We start from the raw sequence: 21,523 nt of genomic DNA, 5'->3' as shown, positions 1-21,523 counted from the left end.
CAGATTTGGGGAAATGACTTTTGGAACTGGGGCAGAATAGTGTATTGTTTGAATTTAGTCTTTTTTTTTTTTTTTAAAGATTTTCATTTATTTGACAGAGCACAAGTAGGCAGAGAGACAGGCAGAGAGAGAGAGGAGGAAGAGGCAGGCTCCCTGCCGAGCAGAGAGCCCGATGTGAGGCTCGATCCCAGGACCCCGGGATCATGACCTGAGCCGAAGGCAGAGGCTTTAACCACTGAGCCACCCAGGCTCCCCTGTTTGAATTTAGTCTTAACTTACCGTGTTTAGGTCCCTTGATTTAACTTTTCTAAGTCTCAGTAGTCTCATCTGTCAGATGGGGGTTAAAATAGTACTAATTGGGAAAGGTAGCTATGATTGAGAAAGTGCCCTGAAGGCCTCTGCTGGTAATTTACAAATATCAAACACTTAGTAATGTTAGCTCTTGCTATTGGTGATGATTAATACATTGTTTTCTGTAGTCAAACAAAATGAATTTGCATATACATCATTCAATTTAAGGGGGAAGGGTGTAGGATGGTATCTGTTATTTTCTAGATGGCAGCTAATGTTCACTAATGGTACCTTTATTTAGAATATATGTTGTTTTTTATTGTCCCATTCTAGTGAATGTAAAATATAGTTTCATAAGTATATTACCTCTCTTCCCCCGTCCTATTTTTAACATGAGGGTTTAAGTTCCTACATAATTTAACCTACAACTGAAGAACTATAGAACTCCAGAATCCCTTGCTTCCATTGCATAATTTAATAAATGTAATAGTTGATAACATCACTTTTGTTAATAGTGCTTCTTGAAGTGCTTGTATATTTTAAATAGTCTCTCCATTGTCATATATATCCTATTTTCACCTTTTCTGGTATTAAATAATTTTATGGAACTAAGATAAAAGTTTAATTTAGCATACTTTAATATAAGCAGAGTATTTTGAATCATGTATTGAGGACATGTCCTTTGGAACACCCTCCCTTCCAGCTCAGTTAAGTGACTCTCCTATCCCCATGCTCGCATAAACCCTATACATTCTGTCTCTCTATCCTTTCAACTTATTTGTACTGTCAAACAAGTTGCAAGCACTTTAGCCTTGATAATAAGGATCCTATCATGCAACATTAAGCAGAAAAGACCAGTACTCAGAAGCTACTACTCAGCTGATTTTTGTGGAGTGAAAGAATGCTTACCCAGTGCTAAGGCCTGGTTATCAGTGCACCAGTGACTGTTTCTGTGAATTAGGCAATTAAGAAGCCCTTTAGAAATAAGGTAAAGTAATATAAAAACAAGAAATAAAATTAGTAGTACACTAATTCCAAAGACTTTTTTATGGAATAACTTACTTACTTTCTTTCCTCCTTTCTCTCTCTCTCTCTTTCAACATTTATTTATTTTAGAGAGGGAGAAGGAAAGAGAGAATTGAGGGGAGGGGCAGAGGAATAAGGAGAGACAGTCTTAAGCAGACTGCGCTGAGCACAGAGCCCAACATGGGACTTGATCTCAGGACCCTGAGATCAGGACCTGAGATGAAAACCAAGTTGGGTGCTTTACTAACTGCACCATCCAGGCACCCTGAAATAGCTGTCTGTCTTTATGAAGAAGATTCCCTGCCCTTCCTCAGATATTAAATATCTCACCCTAGTTGCCTAGTTAGTTACTACTCGGTACCTTGCATAAGGTGATAGGTGCAGCCTTCCCCCTCTGGAAGACTGAAGAGGGCTCCTGACACAACTGGCTGTGGTTTGAGTCCTGAATTCAGAACTATAGACCTTACACAGATCTACTCTTAAAGATACTATAGATGATGTTAGGAAAAATGAACAGTATCAGCAGGAAAAATGTTTACTATGTATGTCTAGTAAGTCAGCATTCATCTCTTTGTTCACAAGAACTTGAGTTATGGTACGTAATTGTGTAACAAAGCAAATGGTAGACATAAGTCAACATCAAAAATTGCCACCTGGGCCACCTAGCACATGCTGTGTCAACCAATATGAGAGCTATCTTCTTTGCACGTGACAAGTAATCAGAAACAGGAAAGAGTTTGCAGCTGCAACAGGAAGCAGATTAAAAGACTGCCGTGGTATCATCTGGAGACTCAGTATATACCGTTTACTTACCATAATGTGATGACTATCAGCCATAGGTCACAGTCGAGCCATAGAACCTTAACACAGCATTTTGCAGCAGTCCCCCTGCAAGTACCCCCGGAATTGCTGCCATTGGAGAGTGTCCAAGAATGCTTGAACAGCTGCTCTGACAAATGGGTTTTTCCCCCATTCAAGCCGGCAAATGGGGAGTTTGAGCTTGCCTTGTTACACTCCCTGCTTCTAGGTTGCAGAATCCATTTAAAAGGATAATAAAGTATCCTGTACTCTGGCACTGTGTATTTTTCATTTTGGAAAGACATAAATATCTTTAGGATCCTTTTAATGCAGGAGGTGAGAAATGATCCTAAAGAGTTGATTTCAGCTTTTTCTTTTTTTTTCTTTTTTCTTTTCGCTTTTGTTTTTTCTTTTTCTCTCTCCCAGACAGTAAGGATTGTATCCTGGAGCCGCTTTCCCTGCCAGAAAGTCCAGGTGGCATCACCGCTTTAGAAGGTTCTCCATCTGTGCCTTGTATTTTCTGTGAAGAACATTTTCCTATGGATGAACAAGACAAACTTCTGAAGCACATGATTATTGAACATAAGATGGTCATAGCTGACGTCAAGTTGGTTGCTGATTTCCAAAGGTAAATTTTGCATTGTCCCTAAAAGAATTAAATTCAGTATTCCATAAAGGAAAAACATAACTTAAAGATAAGTTTATATATAAAAGTATTCCTATGCAAATGTAAACATTCATACTATTTTTCAAAAATTGTTGGGAACAGGGACCTTTGGTTGGAGCCTGTCAGGCCAAAAGAGTAAAAAATTATTCAACAAGCCAAAGTGTTATAAGCGTAGATCGCTGTTGAGGTCAGTGAATGAGGTACTGAGTGGAAGAAGACGAAGAGGATGAAGAGCAGAGACATAAAGGTTAGTGGAAATGCCAACCGTGGGCATGTGTGAAGTGTAGGAACTTCACCTACATAGCCAGGACCCAAAGTGAGCTAAACTCCAGTTTATGAGCAGCTGACTTAGAATATCCATACCAACAGACAGGTAATATAAGCAGTTACTCATTGTTTTCTAATTCCTAATTCCTAGAAGTGATTGTCCAAGAGAAATGCAGTTATGTTCATGTTGTTATTAGTTGACACTTGGAAGCATTTTTCATATGCACATTATCATGGTAATTAACTGGTTTTTTACAATTACTAAAAGCATACATTTTGGTATATCTGGCCAAGACCCATTTCTAGATATTCTGCCTTGATTTCCATACAAAACATTGCAGTAGCCCAGATGTTGTAATATCTCTGCATCTAAACGATGTATCTGCCAGACCGCATTATTCCTAGCAAGCAATTCCTTTCTTACGATGGGTCCTGCAAAGCAGCAAGCTATATTACTAAGATTGAACTGTGAAACCAGTCAGGCCTAGGGTTGAGTGAAGACTTGGTGACTTCCTGACCATGTAACTTCTAACAAACTACTTAAACCACTCTAAGCAACAGTTTCCTCAGCAGTGAAAGGGAATAACACCAACTCTCATAAGATTGTTGAGCATTAGGTAAACCAGGACATGTATAGGACTGGCCAGTACCTTGGACATCTTTTATATCCACCAGATGGTAGTCAAAAATTTCATTATATTTTTATTACAAAAGATACATATTTGAGGGGCGCCTGGGTGGCTCAGTGGGTTAAGCCACTGCCTTCAGCTCAGGTCATGATCTCAGGGTCCTGGGATCGAGTCCCGCATCGGGCTCTCTGCTTGGCAGGGAGCCTGCTTCCCTCCCTCTCTCTGCCTGCCTCTCTGTCTACTTGTGATCTCTCTCTGTCAAATAAATAAATAAAATCTTAAGGAAAAAAAAAAAAAAGATCTCCAAAAAAAAAAAAAAAAGATACATATTTGAACTCTTAGTTTTCCACAACTATAGCTTGAATTTTCTATGGGTATTATGCTGGTCTGAAAACATAATTATTATATATCAAACATAACTTTTGAGAAAATTTAATTTCGGATCCTAAATACTCTAAACTTTGAGAATGAGTTTGTTTTTAAGTTGAAATAGCCGGGAAGCCTACAGGAGTAATATTATTCTCTAACCCTTCATCTTCTTCTCAACTGCCTAACACCAATACAGAATGTCTGTTGAGTGCTTTCTGTATTATTATGACCCCTCATATCCCGTCAGCATTGCGCTTTTTTAGATGTTGGTGTTGTCTGGTCAGGAAGCAGAAAGAGAATGTGAAGGAGAGTTATGAATGATATATGCTACCAACTAGTAGAATAAACTAATTATTATATAATTTCAGAGGAAGCACTTCATACTTCTCATTCCCATTCCTTAATCTTTATTTTGAGTTAAAATATTTGTGTTTTTATATATATGTCTGTGTGTGTATGTGAGTATTTTGGGAGTATTCTCATATATGATTTCTAGTTCTATGTAGTCAGGTCTGTTGTATTTGTTTTAGATACTTTTTAGGCTAGAGATCTTCAGATTCTTTCCAAATAACCATTGACAGGACTATCAAATGAGCTATTCTTTGATAAGTTGTATAACTCAGCTTTTCTTTGATGTAAATCTATTCTCTTACCACTTTATCATGTAAATGCAAATTCTTCCTCAGGAATTGGAGAAAAATATGATGACCTACCAGTGATAATTGGAGATTTATCTTTCTTCTAAAATCTGTGAGGAATATCTAAATTTGAGTTTATATTTTTCCCTTTGTGTTATGTATAATAGCTAAGTAGCTATATTTGTGCTAACCTTTCTTTTTTATCATTAATATTAATCTCATCTGTATGTGGGCAGAAAAACCAAATTATTTACTAGGTCTCAGACTTAGGAGTCAATAATTAAATGTTGAAATCAATCACCCTCTAAATGCAGTTATGCAGTAAAATAGATGCTTTAATTAAAAAGCAAAAGATACTTAGTTGATATATGTATATATACATATGTATACACTTTCTAAATAAAGTGTGTGGTTAACATGTACTTTTAAATTTGGAAACCCAGCTTTTCCTTGTCAACTGTCCTCCCAGTAAGCTTCACTTTGGTGGTTACTTCAAATTGACCAAGAACGTATGTGAATAAACTCTTGCTTTTAAATGCTTTTGGATAAAAAAATAAATAAAAAGTAAATGCTTTTGGATATATCCAGTCTCCTTTAGATAATACCCTCCTACTATTTAGGAAAACTAAAAATTCCTCTCTAAAACAATGCAAACATTAACTACTTGTGAGAGTTAAGTTGGAATCTTCTCAACATTATATGACTTTTTCCTAATGTCAGAAAAGTCTCAGGGGTGGGTATATGTGTGTGTATATGTATAGATTTACATGTATATGTGTGTGTGTATATATATATGTATGTGTACATATATAGCTTCTCAGAGAGGAATTGTTTCTTCTGAGTACAATAAGTAATAAAGATGATAAATAATAGGTGAGATACTTACTTACCATGTTCTTTATAGGAAAGAAACTATAAATTTTCATGTTAAATATATTTAACATTTTATTGGAAAAAAGTTAACAGTAAAACTTTCTCAGAATAAAACAAAAATAGAAATCTTTCCTTTGAGCCGTTTAACATAGTTATTTACACTGAACCATTTACAAGCTTTATACAGTAAATAAAATTTTTCCAGAAGATAAATGATAACTTCTTAATTCTTGCCCCTTTCTATATTAAGTTCCAGTCATTCAGTACTACTTAATTAACAACCATATCTCAAATCTTTATGCCTCTGTCAGAAAGTACACCAATTACAGTCAGGCTGGGCAAGCAAGACTAGAAGGATTTTTTTGGGAAACAATTCAATGAAACATGATTGAAATTCTTTCAAAAGAAAAAAGTATTTGCTGACTACCTAATAATTACTCTTATGGCTTTTTAATGAAGTATAAAATGCTTTGATAACTGTCCTCCAAATAAAGAAGTCATATCACATGTCATTTATTGGCTGCCTTTAAATATTGAATGATTGCAACTGTAGCTTTAAATACACTAGAGAAGTAAAAACATGAAGAAGAGACACACTAAGTGTTCCCCTAACATTGAATATCCCCCAGATGGCCTCACTGGAGTAGTAATCGGGGTGAGGAACCTCTCCATGGTGTATTGTAGTGGTAGCCATGATGAAAACTCTGTATCCAACTTGACTGTCCTGGTTTTTGTTTAAGTCCATTATCTTAGCACCCAGTTCTGCTGTATGAATTTGATTAGTCAGAAAATAGATGGCTATGTAGTATGGTTTGGAAGAACAATCCATCTTCTATTCCTGGCGTCTCTAATAGAGGTTCTTCTATATTCTTCATCCCTGGTACCAATTTACAATAGAAATATGCTGAGGGGAAAATAAGGAGAGTGGCTGGGAGTATCATTGTTATGTTGTCTTCTCTTTCCTTTTATTTCCCCCTTTTTCTCTCTCCGCTGGTTTGGTGGTAAATTGTGGGTAATGAAAAAGAAGAGAATAAGAGTAGCTGTTTAAGATACTAAGTGGACAGTGCAGTCTGCCCTCAGTGACCAGAGAATAATGTTTCCCCCTTTGGTAGGTACTTTTCTTCTTTTCTTCCCCATTGATGGCTCCAATACACACTTGCCTTCTGCATCTGACACTTCTAGTGTGGAAGCCAACAAGCTCACCATAGTGTCAGTGGTTATGGTTTGAGGGTGAGCTGGAGCTTCGGATATGTCATTTTTAGATCTCTTAAAATAAGGTCTTGCACCATCTATAAGGAAAGAGTTCTCCCCTTATTTAACCATCCAGGTCACAGTATGGTTGTACATGAGAAGGAAGAACTAAAACATGGTTCTATTTTCATATGTTATTCTTTTACTTCTTTTCCTTATATGTTCCAAACTCAGTCTTGTCATCTGTTTATATTTTTCTGTGTCACAGTTCTCTCTTTCTCTCAGACCTCTCCCCAAGCACTTTTTTTTTCTTTTTTTTTTAAATACATGAAGCCCTTTCTGTAGAGCACCATGGGGCTAGGACGTTAATGTTAAGAAAAAGGGAAAGAAGAATTAAAAGGAGACAAAATTGTGAGAGTTGAAGGCTACTAAGAGAAACTTACAGGAATCTTTAAACGCTCTTCTACCTCTTAAAAATATTTCTTGTTAACCTACTATGTACAAAACACTGCTAGTTGCTCTACCAAGCCATTTAAAATGTCCAAATTTTTACTGTCTGTTACTAAATCTATTTCGATAAGTCCCATCCCCTTCAGGGGTTTTTCTTTCTCTGCTCTAAGTTTTTTTGGTTGTTCTTTGTTGTTGTTGTTGTTGTTGTTCTTTATATATCAACCATATAGCCTGATAAACAAACGGTCAGCTATAAAGTCAACCTTTCCATGTCTCTTCTCCCCATGAAGGAGGCTACCTTCTTGTCTTGGTACCATTTGATAAATGAGATTGCAATTGCCAATATAAATCTTATTAGATAAACAGAAAGATGAACAGGTCATTGAATCCTGTCATCTTACTCCTTCTTTCATCAGACAGTGCCGGTCCAAGTGTTAGGCTATGCTTTACAATTTACACAGGGTGCTGCTTCTAACTCTACTCATTAGATATAATTGTAAGCTTGGCTATTTTTCAAAAAATCTGCCTCATTTCAGCCACAGCGTGCACATACAAAATTTTTCTATCTTGTCATATAGGTATTGAATTTAGACTGACATCTCATTGCATTTTTTTTTTTTGCCTTAAGTACTTTTTATGTGTAAGATAACCCCCCACTTTTCAATTTATTGGAAAATGTGTGATAAAGCCTATTTAATCATTGTTGCATTTTAAATTCACACAAACTTAGATGTGATTTCAGAAAAACTTCATTATCACCTAAGAATAATTCATTTAAACTTCCCCATATGTCTGTTTATTGAATTTGGGGATAGTAAAGTTTAATCATGTCCACGCCTTTACAGAGTAATTTCATTTCATTAAATATTTATTTCATATTTCTACAGTGCTCTACTGCATTTCCACTTACAAATTTTCTAGCAGTTCTCAGTCAACATTTGATTTATTGTTTTGGGATAATTAAATGGTCTTATAAAACCTTATCACTCTATAGTAAGTAGAATATTGGGTCTTCTTACTATCCTTTGTTTTTGATTATTCTAAGGTACATTTTATATTGGAGGAAAAGGTTCACTGAACAGCCCATTACAGATTTTTGTAGTGTGATAAGAATCAATTCCACAGCTCCACTTGGTAAGTATACATCTTAGGTACCATATTTTCCCTATAATCCAAAAATCCAAAGAAATAACCTTACTTCCTTAAATTAGATTTCTCTCACTTTCGTGGTAGCTAAAATTAAATTGCTCTCTTTATGTTGCCTAACTTCAATATGGCTAAGCAGAACTATATACCAGAAGAGAGATTCTAATGGACATACATATATGTATGTTTTTTAAAGGAATAAATCCTTCTGGAGAAAAAAATGATAAATACCATTTCTTATTTATTTTCCTCCCATCCAAGTACTAACCAGGCCCGACCCTGCTTAGCTTCCAAGATCAGACAAGATCTGGCGGGTTCAGGGTGGTATGGCGGGTATGGCTGGTAGACCTTATTTATTTTCCTAATCTCTCAACAGAAGAACAAGACAATTACTTTTTGTTATGTGACGTTTTACCAGAAGATCGACTACTTAGAGAAGAACTTCAGAAACAGAGACTGGTAAGAATGGTTTTAGAGGATGAACAATGTTTTGGAAATACATGTAAAATCACTTTTGTTCTTTTTTGTTTGTTTTCACTTTTTAATCTTAAAACTTTCAAACATACACAAAAGAGGTAATACATAAAGATCTTAAAACAGAAGATAAGTATACACTTGATTGAAGATTAAAGCGTTCATGTTAAAAATGCAGTGAGAATTTTTTACTTTGTTTGGCTTCCTGGATTATCTCTAAAATAACAACAAAGCTTACACATTTTAGTGTAATTTTAGCTGCCTGGCACATGCTAGGGTTCAGCAGTCGTGGAAAAATGCCCTCAGCTAAAATTGAGTTGAATTAATTAACTTTTTTTCTCTCCTCTTCACTGGAATGTGCTATGTACTTCTTTTATACCCCTTTATGAATTAAGCATATGGTTTGTTCATAGTAGCCTTTCTCATTTTCAGCTTTAATCATAAGCAAGCTAATTTGAAACTCTCAGCATTTTTGGTCTTTAAAAAGGGTGACAACATATACAAGTGTGAGCATTTTTATTTTCATAAGTTGAACAGAAATTTGTTCATTTTTTTAAAGTTAATAATTTTATTTAAAAATATACAATTTTCCATTATTTGTGATTTATTCTCAACTATTACTTGAAAATGACTTGCTCCTCCTTTAGTGGTTACCTTTAAATATTCCTTATGTCTTTGGATTTGGCTAAATAATGTTATGACAGAGAGCTGTGATTTCATTGTTTTCTGCTAAATTCTCAAGACATGGAAAAAGAAAATACGTTCTAATCCATCAGAGTCATAGGATTAAGGAAGCCTCCTGAAGCACCTTATATTTTGTAAACACTCCAAATGATTATTTCTCACACAGGGAGGAGAAAGGATATTGTTGGATGTTGATTTGTATGTCAAAAAAGTTATGCTTTTACTGTGGCAACAAACCCAGTAAAGAAACGGGACTTCTTAAGTCTTTCTTCTTTCTCTGTTGTAGTGTCTTAAGCAATCTACAAAACACGGATGAATTTGCAGTCTTTTGGAGGGGGAGGTTGTTTGCTTGTACTTACTCATAATTTTTTATTGCTTTGGGTTTTCTCACTGTCGCTCACAGTGGCCTTAATCAAGAATGATCAAACTGACATAATCCTAGTGCCCCAAGGATTTCTTTATATCAAACCCTACTACTTCAGCCATTGCTATTACTCTATACACAGAATCTTTACTATATGTCTGCAGATAGATGCAGTCCCAGAAATATTACATCTCTAAAATTTAGGTGATCTTTTAAGATTCTGACACCCATTTCAGCATGTTTGTTTTCTTTTTCCGCAAACCACTGGCGATTCTCCAACACCAGCTGTGTGTCCTACAATTCAACTCAATTCTGACACTATCTGCCCAGAGATAGTATCCAATTCCACAGACTGAGGGCTCAGTCCCACAAAACTGCCCTGCCATTCGGATGACAATTGCAAGTCCAGGTTGCTACCTGTGCTTCTGACCCACTGACTGTAAATCAGAGGTTTCCGTGACCCCCACCCCCTTGGGTTTCATTAATTTGCCAGAGTAGCTCCCTCTAGGAAACCAGTTTACTAACAACATTGCCAGTTTATTACAAAGGATATCAAAAGAATATGAATCAATAGCAGATGCAGAGATACATACAAGGGATGAGATCCCAAGCAAAGGAGATTCTGTCCCTATAGAGTTTGGGGCCCGGCAAGACAGCACATGGACGTATTCTGGTTCATCAACCTGGAAGCTCTCCAGACCTTGTCCTTTTGGGATTTTTGTGGAGGCTTCATTACTGAGACATGACTGATTAATTCATTGGCCTTTGGTGCCTGAACTCAGTCTCTGTCCTCTCTCCTAGGTAGGAGGGGTGTTGCTGAAAATTGTAACCCTCTAATCACACAGTTGGCTCCACTGGCAGCATCCCTCACATCCTTAGGTTACTTGTGTGCTTTCCAAAAGTCACTCATTAACATATCAAAAAAAACACTTTTTATAGCTCTGAACACTTAGGACTTTAGGAGCTATGTGCAAGGACAAAGACCAAATGTGTGTTTCTTATTAAATCACATCATACCTTCTTACTAACTTTGTAGTCTGACAAAGTGATAGATTTGATGAAAGTGAGTATTATGGCAGCTAAACAAAATGTGAAATATATATGTATATATTCATTGAATTCCTGCTTAACTAGATAATCATACAAAGGAAAAAATGCAAGGCATGGCTCCTATGATAGAAGAGCATATAGACTCTAGAGGAAAAAGGCAAATATGTGTTCTTGTCTCAGTACTGGAGATGACAGAATATCTTGTAGGGTTTGTGAAGATGAAGTAGATATTGCATGTAATATACTTAGAACAGTATCTGCCACATAAAAAGCACTCAATAAAGGTTGCAAATAACAATGATAATACTGTATCCTAACAGTGAAATGGATTTGGGCAATTGGAGAGTTGTGAAAATGAGAGGAAAAATGCATGTGGATCTAAGTATTCAAGATGTCAGGAAAGTTGATTAAATCCAGTCTGGCTAAGGTAGAAAGATTTTTGGAGGAGGGGTAGGATATGGATTTAGAGAGATGAGATGGAGCTAAGTTGTGGAACATTGACTTTATAGTGATAAAGACCCATCGATGTCTCCCCATTGTCTATGGGAGTGAAGTGGAAAAAAGATGATAAATATACCTGTGTAAAAATCCACTTAACGCTGACAACTCTGGCAAAGAGCAGAGCAACGTGGAGACATGGAAAGAAGCTAGCAGTTACTGAGAGCCACCCATATGCCATTCCTTGCCTTGGGTCCTTGCTTCACGTCAGCCCTCTGAAGTAGCTATTTAAATGCTGTTCTCTTCATGAGGAAACTCTGTCCTAGAAAGACTCTTTTGCCCAGGACCACATAGTGAACAAGAAGCAAGATGGGGCTTTAAACCAAATGTGTGCCTTTTTTAAGAGTGCTATGCCAGTCTAGTAGTAAGTACTTAGCTTCCCGTATGCCTTACTCTTATTCTAGACTCTGGGAATTGCTCTGTTTGGATGCTCAGTGTTTGACACATCTGTATAGGGAAGGGATTTAGGCTAGGACTGGAATTTAGGGAAAACAGGAGATTTACAATAGGCTGCTGCTGGGAATCATGGTGAGAGGATCAAACAAGGAAAGATTTGCCAAATAGCAGGGAGACAGGTTGAATTTGCAGTCAGGCATTTCATCACAGTTTTATGCTCTAAACTATGGAAGCATGAAGTTGGTGTGGGTGATGTTCGTTTGCAGTGATGACAAGATATCTCTCTTTTCTGTATAATGAGCTCTACATTATCAGTAACAGGCATTTCCAGAACGAAGTCCAAACAATCCAATGAAACAATTCTGAGCAAAAGCAATAGTACACCGTTTATCTTTCATCAAGGACAAAAACTTTTTCAGCCACTTTTAAGAATATGAATTGGTTTACCATTCCTGAAAGGTGCTTTGTCATCGTGTATTGGAACTCGTGAAGAGATTTATGCCCTTGGTCCTTATTCTCCCTCTAAGAACTTGCCGGAGGGGAATCATACACCCAGAGGGTTAAGTCACCCACTCTGCCACAGCTTGGTAGTTTTTTCCTTATTTGTCATTGATTGTATTTTATCAAAGAATTTCTCTTCATCAGAGTTTCAATCTAGCTTCTGAAAAATGTAATTTAAACCAATTAAGTTACATTATGATACTGGATATATAATGTAATCCGTGTTTAAGTGAATTCAGTTCAAGTCCATGAGGGAGGGACCCTCAAACTGGAGAACTCATGTGGCATTTGTTCTCCTGATTTACATTAATGGTAACTCATATGGATTATATTCTTTGATATTTCCTCTCTCATTTGAAACTCTCAATAAAGCATTTAGTTAAATACTTCTGTATGATTTGAGTTCAAATTGACTTTGCCACTTCTCAATATATTGCTAAGTTCGTGTTGGTATTTCCCCCATTTTTTAAAAAATTCCTATTTCTATGTGAATAGTTGGACATATATAGAGTCTAAAGAATTCACTTCAGGTTACCATAGCAGATTTAAGGCTAGAACCATATTTCTTTTTCCATTTTCTTGTAGACCTCACTGGTTCCTTGTGACATTTGTGAGATTTGTGTGTGTTCCCAGTTTTCTTTTTGAAAAGCTTGATTCCTACTTAACACTTCTTTTCTTTTTTTTATTTGTGCTCAGAAGGGAACTGCAGATTAGGAAAGATTCTCGAGAGTTTAATAGTTTGTATACCTTCTTTTCTTTAGCTTTCTTCTTTAAAATGTTCCCTTAGGTGCTTGGGTGGCTTAGGTGCTTGGGTAAGGACCATCAGACCAGTTTTTGTTTGGGTCATGATCTCAGGACCCGCATCAGGCTCAACGCTCAGGGATTCTCTCTCTCTCCCTCTGTCCCTTCCCACCCACCCCCTAACCCCCCACGCTCAAAGGAAAGAAAATCTTTCTAAAAATAAATAAAAATGGGGGTGCTTGGGTGACTTAGTCAGGTCATGCCTTTGTCCTTTGGCTCAGGGGATCATGATCCCAGGGTCCTGGGATTGAGTCCCACATCAGGCTCCCTGCTCAGCAGGGTGTCTGCTTCTCCCTCTCAGTCTGTCGCGCCCCCTGTCACACGCACACACTCTCTCTCTCTCAAATAAATAAAATATTTTTAAAAATAATTATTGAAATAAACAAACATGTTTCCTTGATCTCATCATTCTGCCTTAATATCCTCCAGTGGCCCTTTAGCCCCTTTTCTCTTCAATGGGTATGTATAAGTTTCTCAAGGTCGTTCCCTCATCTAGACTGTGCACTCTCATAACTATTACCGCTACACTGAAGGCTCAACTATTGGTGCTGGTGCAGAGTAGGCAGTCAGAATAAATACCTGTTGATTGAGTTCATCTACAGCTTTCATCTTGGTTTACCTCTAAACCCCAAATCTAGGGCGCCTGGGTGGCTCGCTCAGTTGGTTGAACGACTGCCTTCGGCTCAGGTCATGATCCCGGACTTCCAGGATCGAGTCCCACATCGGGCTCCCAGCTCCTTGGGGAGTCTGCTTCTCCCTCTGACCTCCTCTCTAATGCTCTCTCTCACTCATTCTCTTTCAAGTAAATAAATAAAATCTTTAAAAAATTAAAAAAAAAATTTAAACCCCAAATCTAACTCTCCTTCCTTATACTAAACGTCTCCATATGGATTTCCAGTCAACACCTTAAGTTGAATGTGCCTAAAACTGAACTTATTTCTTTCTCTACTAAAATTTATGATTTGCCTGTTTGCTTATGTAATGGTACCACCATTCTTCTGGTTACTCAATTTGGAGATTTCTAGGGTTATCTTTAACTCCTGTCAGTTCCACTTCTGAATCCCATTTTCATACTTTTCTTTGTAATCTTCATGCCTTTTATCTTACCTTGCCTGTGGACTCACCTCTCCAATCAATTGACATTGCTTCCAGAATTTTAATATAATTTAATATTTTAATATTAAAACATATAGCAGATTATTTTATTCTGCCAAAACCTGCAGTGTTCTTTATCATCTGCATATTCTTAAGATTTTATGAGCTAAGCCTGCATTTCTAGTGTCTTTTATCTTTCAGTTATTCAGTGTTCAGTTTATTTAATAAATATTTATCTTGTACCAGACAGTGTTCTAAATGCTGTTGTTCTAGCAGTGGATGAAATGGGCCATACTCCCTGCCCTTGTAGAGAATGCAGTCTGGTGAAAACACTACTTGTCTCACATTTACTCAAATGTATTAGGTACTTTCAGGACTCTGCTTCATCAACCAGGAATGCCATCCCACCAGTCAACCTGTATAAATAAAATACCCCTCAAGATATTGCTTAAATGCCACATTTGCCAAAAAAGCTTCCAGATGCCACCTATAAGAATTAATAACGTCTTCAGAGATCTCTTAATACACTATTTTATTTGGCTTTTCAATTACTGTTATTCAGAAATCTATCTTCCTTGTTGGAATAAATGCTCTTAAGGGTTGGGATTGTCCTGTTTACTTTGTATCTACTCTGAACCTTCTTCATAAAGGTTTAACTTAAATTTTAATCCTCAAGTATTGGTGAGATGGGTCAATAAACCTGTATAGTCAGATCTCCCTGATTTTTTTTAGATCTCCCTGATTGTTAAAAGAGATATAAAATAGCAAGGCACACATCTTTAATCACTGGGTTACACCTTAGTATTAAAAACCACTAGTTTTTCAGTTGGCCCATGGGAAAAGATGTGGCATTCATAAGCTCTCAGTAACAAGATGTAATTTCAATTAAATTGGGATAAGGAGAGATATCCATTTAACTGCCTGGAAGTTTCTCTTTTTTAAAAAATCACTATCATATCACCTTTTTTAAAATTTTTTTTTTAAAAATGTTTGATTTTAATGCTACTTTATATATTCCACCTCCCCCCCACACACACACAATCAAAGCAACAACAAAATGAAATTGTGGTTCTCCTACTAAGATTTTTTTTCTTCCTGGCACTTTTCTTTATATATTTTAGAGATTTTTAGTAAAGGATTAAATTATTTTCTATTAGTGTCTTCAAAGCAAAAAAGTCAGTTTACATGTATACGTTTCTGGCGTAATTCCTACCCTTGTAGCATACTCCTTCTGATTGCATCTAGAACAACTTTCCCAAACATAATATGATATTTCCCATTGAACTATAACATTATTAACAACCAACAGAGATCAAGTTAGCTAAAATGACCACTGAGCAATTTTAGCCTTCAGATTAATGTTTCTGTTTAGCAAATAAATATAAACCCAGTCTGAAACTATACTAAACTCAATCCTAAAGTTTACCACTCTGAACTCCTTTAACAGAACTTAAAAATTTACATGCCATTTTTTATACATATTGGCTCTATGAAATCAGTAAGACAATTAAATTATTTCTGTTTAAATGGAAAAAACAAGGTCAAGATTGTTAGGAGAAGTGTTCAAGGTCACAGTTATATACCATATAAAATAATAAAGGAAGCATCCCAGACTCCTGCTATTTCCCAAACCCGGTGCACCATGCTTTTTTCTAGTTGTACCAAGATCCTTTATCTAGTTTTCTTTTTTTTTTTTTTTAAGATTTTATTTATTTGACAGACAGAGATCACACGTAGGCAGAGAGGCAGGCAGACAGGGAGAGAGGAGGAAGCAGGCTCCCTGCTGAGCAGAGAGCCCTATGTGGGGCTCCATCCCAGGACCCTGAGATCATGACCTGAGCAGAAGGTAGAGGCTTAACCCACTGAGCCACCCCAGTGCCCCTGATCTTACTTCTATAAGCAAAAGAGACATTTTCTAAATTGACCTTTGTTATAATGAATAAAAATGGATAAGTGGGAACATAGATACGTATGTAAATAAGTAATAGTGTTTTGTATCTACTGCTAAGATTTTTTTTTTTTTTAAGAAAATCTAATTTCAGACGCCTGTGTGGCTCAGTGGGTTAAGCCTCTGCCTTCGGCTCAGGTCATGATCTCAGGGTCCTAGGATCAAGTCCCACATCAGGCTCTCTGCTCAGCAGGGAGCCTACTTCCCCCTCTCTCTCTGCCTGCCACTCTGCCGACTTGTGATCTCTCTCTGTGTGTCAAATAAATAAATGAAATCTTAAAAAAAAAAAAAAAATCCCATTTCTTACTTTATTATCTTAAGTCAGTGGTAGGTAGTAAACTCTTAATTCTTTGGACCTAAACTGCTTACATTTTCTTTTAAAACTTGAAGACAATATGTTTTCAGAGTTTTCCCTATCTTTAAAGAAACATAAAGGTGTATCTGACCTTGAGTTTATCCAAGAAAATGCTTCCTCAGGGAGGTTATACTGTACTGAGCCATGCCCTGGATGCTCTCTCCTCTTCCAGTGTAAGAGGGGGGCATTTTGCAGTCTCCTGTAGGCACTTTTCCGTTATTAAAATCCTCCTCTTCTTGCCTACGCTAGATTCCCTCATATCTTCGGTACAAATGAAAATTAGACTTTTCTAATTGGCATGTGTTTAACTCTTGCAGTTCTTTTTCTTCTGTCCTTCTGCTTTTCTTTTTTTTCAGTGTAATGGTCTGTTCCCTGTTAATGGTTACTTTTATGTAATTTTTTTTCTCTACTAGTTAATTCTGTCTCTTCTGTCTCTTCCTTTCCCTTCAAAAAGCCACCTCATGTCGACTCCAAGAAGAAGAAAAATGCTTTCTGTCCTATGTAGCAAGCAGATGGTTGTTTCTGTTATCATTGCTGTTTCAGAAGGGGTGGGAGGTGCTGATGTCTTTTAAGAAGGTGGAATATTAGTCACATCAAACCTCGTGGATTTGTGGGAGTATATCATAAACCAGTTAAGAAATTTCTCTCTGGCTTTTTTGTTTTACTGTCTTGCTTTAGCCATTGACATGTCTTTTCTCATTTGTTTATTAAGATCCTTGATGTTATTGTCAAAGTTAACTTCCTATCAGCTCTCATAAAATGCTGATTTATCTTAAGAAATGGTATTGTGTCATTGATAATCCTTGCTTTAATACAGTTATTCCTGCCTCTACATGTGGATCTGTGTTTTTGTTTAAGTATACTAAGTATATTGTATGGGTATATTACGAACATGAACTCAAAATGCCCAAGTCATCAGATTCCGGCAGACAGGTTAGTCTTTCCTGGGGCTACCTAACATTTTTAGACACTTAAAAAGGAATTCTTTGGTAAATATATAGCTTTTTACTTAACGCCTGCTCAGAGGGCTTCTAAAATATTTAAGTAAGTTGCCGGCAAGTTCTGTTCTGAATGTGGTTGAAACTACGTCAGTATCTTTACACAAAATTAATTCATTTCCATTTTACTTTGTTAATCAGACTTGCTCTCCATTCCTTAAATTGGTGGAAGTTTACTGAGCTTTCTTTACTTTAATTTCCTCATATTGAGTTTTTATGTTAGAGAAAGGTTGTGATAAGCCTTCACCATAACTCTGAGTGAGATCGAAATGAAAATACCATGCTTACTATAAGAAGATATGAGAAATGGCAGAAAGAACAAGAAAGGATGGTGTTATTTTTTATCCTTCCTGACTTTGAAACGATTTGAAGACTATTTCGATAGTTTATATAATGTTCACTCATTCATTTTCATATAACTCCAGTAAATGAAATGTTTCCAATACTTTCAAATTTATTTAGAATAAAAATCCAGAGCTCTTACCAGGATCCCAAAGGGTCTGGTGCCTGTTTCTCTCCCTAACTTTGGTCACCATATCCAGCCACATGGCCATGTCTCTGTCTCTATTCCTTAGACACAAGCTCTTGCCAGCATCACTTGATGTTTGTACCTGCTATTGGCTCTGTTTGGAAGGCTGTTCTCCAAAATCTCATGGCTTTTCTGAAGGGGAAGAGAAGAGTTTTTAGAAAAGCTGATATCTGAAGTAAGCCTCTAGAATGGAGCTGCAGATAAATCAATGCTTTGAAAATGCTTTTGGAAGAAAAAGACTTTTTTTTTTTTTTTTTTTTGACAGAGAGAGAGAGAGATCACAAGTAGGCACAGAGGCAGGCAGAGAAAGAGGAGGAAGCAGGCTCCCTGCTGAGCAGAGAGCCCGATGCGGGGCTCAATCCCAGGACCCTGAGATCATGACCTGAGCCACCCAGGCGCCCCAATAAAGACATTTTAAAAAGTAATTCCAGTGACTGAAGTGACTTAGGAAGAATTGGTTTCTGTAGAGAATTAACTTTAGCTATCAGCTACAAAGTAGACATTAAAACTTTAATATTCACTGATCAATTTACAAGAACTTTTTTCTCAGTGAGTGGGAAAGATTTAAACCTCTTCTGAATTACAGATTATGACCAAAAAGAAGGTGTAGTTCACAGTGCCCAGTGTAATACCAAAACTTCAATTAACCTTTGGGAAATTTTTGCTGAGTAAATGGCATTTGTTTTAGCCAGCTGGGATGTTCCAAGTCACCTGTTTTCACCAAAAAACAGTATAAAACCTTCTCTGTGTTAATTTCAATTCATTTACTCCTTTGGGACAGTGGGGGTGTGGGGAACAGGAAATAGCAAACAAACGTCTGTGGTCTCCTTTTTATGACCAAAGATAGGTGAGGTACCATTCTCCATGACTTGATGTCAGTTTCTCAAAGGAGTGCCAGCCCAGAATCTCCAGTGCTATAAGAGCTGCAAATGTTCACACTCTTAAAGAGAAAAGGCTGATCAGTGTTCCATCTGTATTAGGGGGCTTTGCCATTTGGTATGCAGTCTGGGTTCTGGTACTGTAACCAAGTCTCTTCAAAAGAAAGCTAGTACTTTTTGACTCATTTATATCAACAGTACAGACCTTTTTCTGCATCTGACTAACGTACTTTTTAATATTTATTACTTTTCTTTTAAACTTCCATTTTGTTGATGTTTTACTGTTTTATTTTTTACCCTGAACTTATATTGATGGCTGAAAACTTAAGTAAATCTGAATTCTAAACTGTTCCAGGGTTGGTTCTTCTTCAAGGTTTTAACTCTATTAATATTCCTAAATGTTCATGCCACCATCTCTTTTCTTGAGGGGATGATCTTTTGTAACCTCTCATAGAAATAAAAAATAAATGCACCCTTGACCTTTGCTGCCTCCTTTCCCTGCTGTCATCCCAACAGATTGTGGCCAGACCTACTCCATCTTTTAGAAAGAATAACCATCCTTTCCATAAATTTCAAATATCTTTATTATTTTTTTAATATTTAAATCCTTTAATACCAGAATACATGCCTATAACTTGCTTCAATGTTCTAAGAAAAAATGTGTTGTAGAACTTGCTTGGCAAACTGCCGGTTAGGGTCTCCTGAGCCTGTCTTCATATCCAGCTCTTATACCACTGAACACTGTTGTACACTCAGAAAGAACTCAGGAATGATATTTTATTTCTCAGTAATTCTTGCCCTCTCCCTAGCCTCAGAAAACCAATGCTTTGTAGCAATGCAAGGTTTGGATCCTTCCCCCAGCGGCTTCTGGCTTTTGCTTTGAATGCCAAAGAAGGGTCCTAGGAATCAAGTGGGTTTTGTGCCTGCTCACCAGTGATGGGCTGTTGTTCATATTTCTCTCCCCTACTGCCAATCTTTCTCCTGAGAACTTGAAGGAAACCTGTAGAAAAGAAAGAGCTGGACCATTTTGTGGCAAGGGTTCCCAGGGACTTACCCTTTAAAAATTCTGTAAAATTTAAGCTTTTTTTTTTTTTTTTTTTTTTTCCCTTTTCTCAAAGGGGAAATAATTTGTGTCTCTGTCCCTCCTGAGTTAGGTTTATCTCCTTTGGAATTCAGTTTGTCTTGTGTCTTGGGGCTTCAGATTTTTTTCTTTTCCTTTAAAAAATAACAGCTTTATTGAGATACAATTCACAGAAACACAATTCACCCTTTTAAAGTGTACAATTCAGGGGTGCCTGCCTGGTCCAGTCAGTAGAGCGTGTGACTCTTGGTCTCAGGGTCGTGAGTTCAAACCCCATATTGGGTATAGAGATTACAAATAAATAAACTTAAAAAAAAATTAAATGGGGTGCCTGGGTGCTTCAGTCTCTTAGCTGTTGGATTCTTGATTTCTGCTCACGTGGGATCTGAGCACTGCAGGATTGGTCCCCACCGCTGGCTTGGTGCTCAGTAGGGAGTCTACTTGAGATTCTCTCCTTCTCCCTCTCCCTCTTCCCTGCTCCCCATTCCCCTGCACTCATGCATGCATGCTCTCGCTCTCTCTAAAATAATAAATAAATCTTTAAAAAAAGTTAAAAATAATAAATTAAAAATAAATAAAATGTACAGTCCTGTGGTTACAAATATATAGATTTTTGGATTTAAAATAAGGAATGATTTTTTCTTTCCTTTTTTGATTTTTCCAACTTTTTCTCATTATAAGGATATTTTCCATGACTTTTTTTTTTAAGATTTTATTTTTAAGTAATCTCCACACCCAACATGGAACTCGAACCCCAAGATCAATACTCACATGCTACTACCTACTGAGTCAACCAGGCTCCCCTCTGTGACTTTCTAAATCCTAAGCAGGGTAGCAGAGCAGAACTCCTCCTCCTCCCTCTCCTTTATTTTAATTAATATCTTAGTGATTAAGTGCCACTTTGGGTTAAAGTAGGTAGATGCTTTTCCTTTCTCAGAGTTCAAAGAGATATACATATTTGTCTATTGAAAGGCATGGCTTGAAGAAACAATTGAATCAACTAACTAGTTGTCATAAATAAATTCTAAAACCTAACCTATACTTGTTTGGTACTCAATCTTGATCTTTTAACCAAGTTGTTAGCGATAAGTATAATAAATTGCTATATTTAGTTATCTTGGAATATATTTTGCCAGAAGTTTGTCTTTGCGGAGATGTTAGCAGATTATGTCACTCATTGCTAGGTATTATTGGGATAATTTTCTCACAATACCCGACCTACCCATCCAGTCAGGACTAGGCAACTGGTGACACCTTACTTAAAATTTAATCCATGCTAAAAATTGTGACCTTGATTAATAAATACAACTTTAGAGACCAGTAGTTGGTGTTGGAAGGGTGAAATGGGGATTAAAAATGAATTTTTTTAGGGATTTTTTTGTCTAGTTTGTGGCTGTTCTCTTGAGTCATTTTGGCTAAGCATGAAATGACTTGCATGCAAGATCTAGTCCATGTTTAGGACTCTGCAATTTCTATGACAGTATCAACCCACATGTCTCCTCATTACCTTTTTTTTTTTTTAAGAT

The 21,523-nt window shown here is 36.8% G+C and overlaps 1 protein-coding gene across 2 annotated transcripts in view; it reads left to right on the top strand.

Annotated features, from left to right (window-relative positions):
* Positions 1–21,523, top strand: part of LOC111151960 (zinc finger protein 277) — a 104,579-nt gene that overhangs the window by 56,234 nt on the left and 26,822 nt on the right. Inside the window, exons 2-4 of one of the 2 annotated variants that reach the window (XM_022510206.1) lie at positions 2,542–2,743; positions 8,245–8,333; positions 8,722–8,804. In XM_022510206.1, the coding sequence (XP_022365914.1) occupies positions 2,542–2,743; positions 8,245–8,333; positions 8,722–8,804 (374 nt within the window). The remainder of the gene's footprint in view (positions 1–2,541; positions 2,744–8,244; positions 8,334–8,721; positions 8,805–21,523) is intronic. The other variant, XM_022510207.1, reaches the window with a different exon arrangement.

This window comes from Enhydra lutris, unplaced genomic scaffold, assembly GCF_002288905.1.
Source record: "Enhydra lutris kenyoni isolate GAN:26980312 unplaced genomic scaffold, ASM228890v2 scaffoldscaffold27, whole genome shotgun sequence".
Classification (NCBI taxonomy): Eukaryota; Metazoa; Chordata; class Mammalia; order Carnivora; family Mustelidae; genus Enhydra; species Enhydra lutris.
This window is presented reverse-complemented; position numbering and strand designations above follow the sequence as displayed.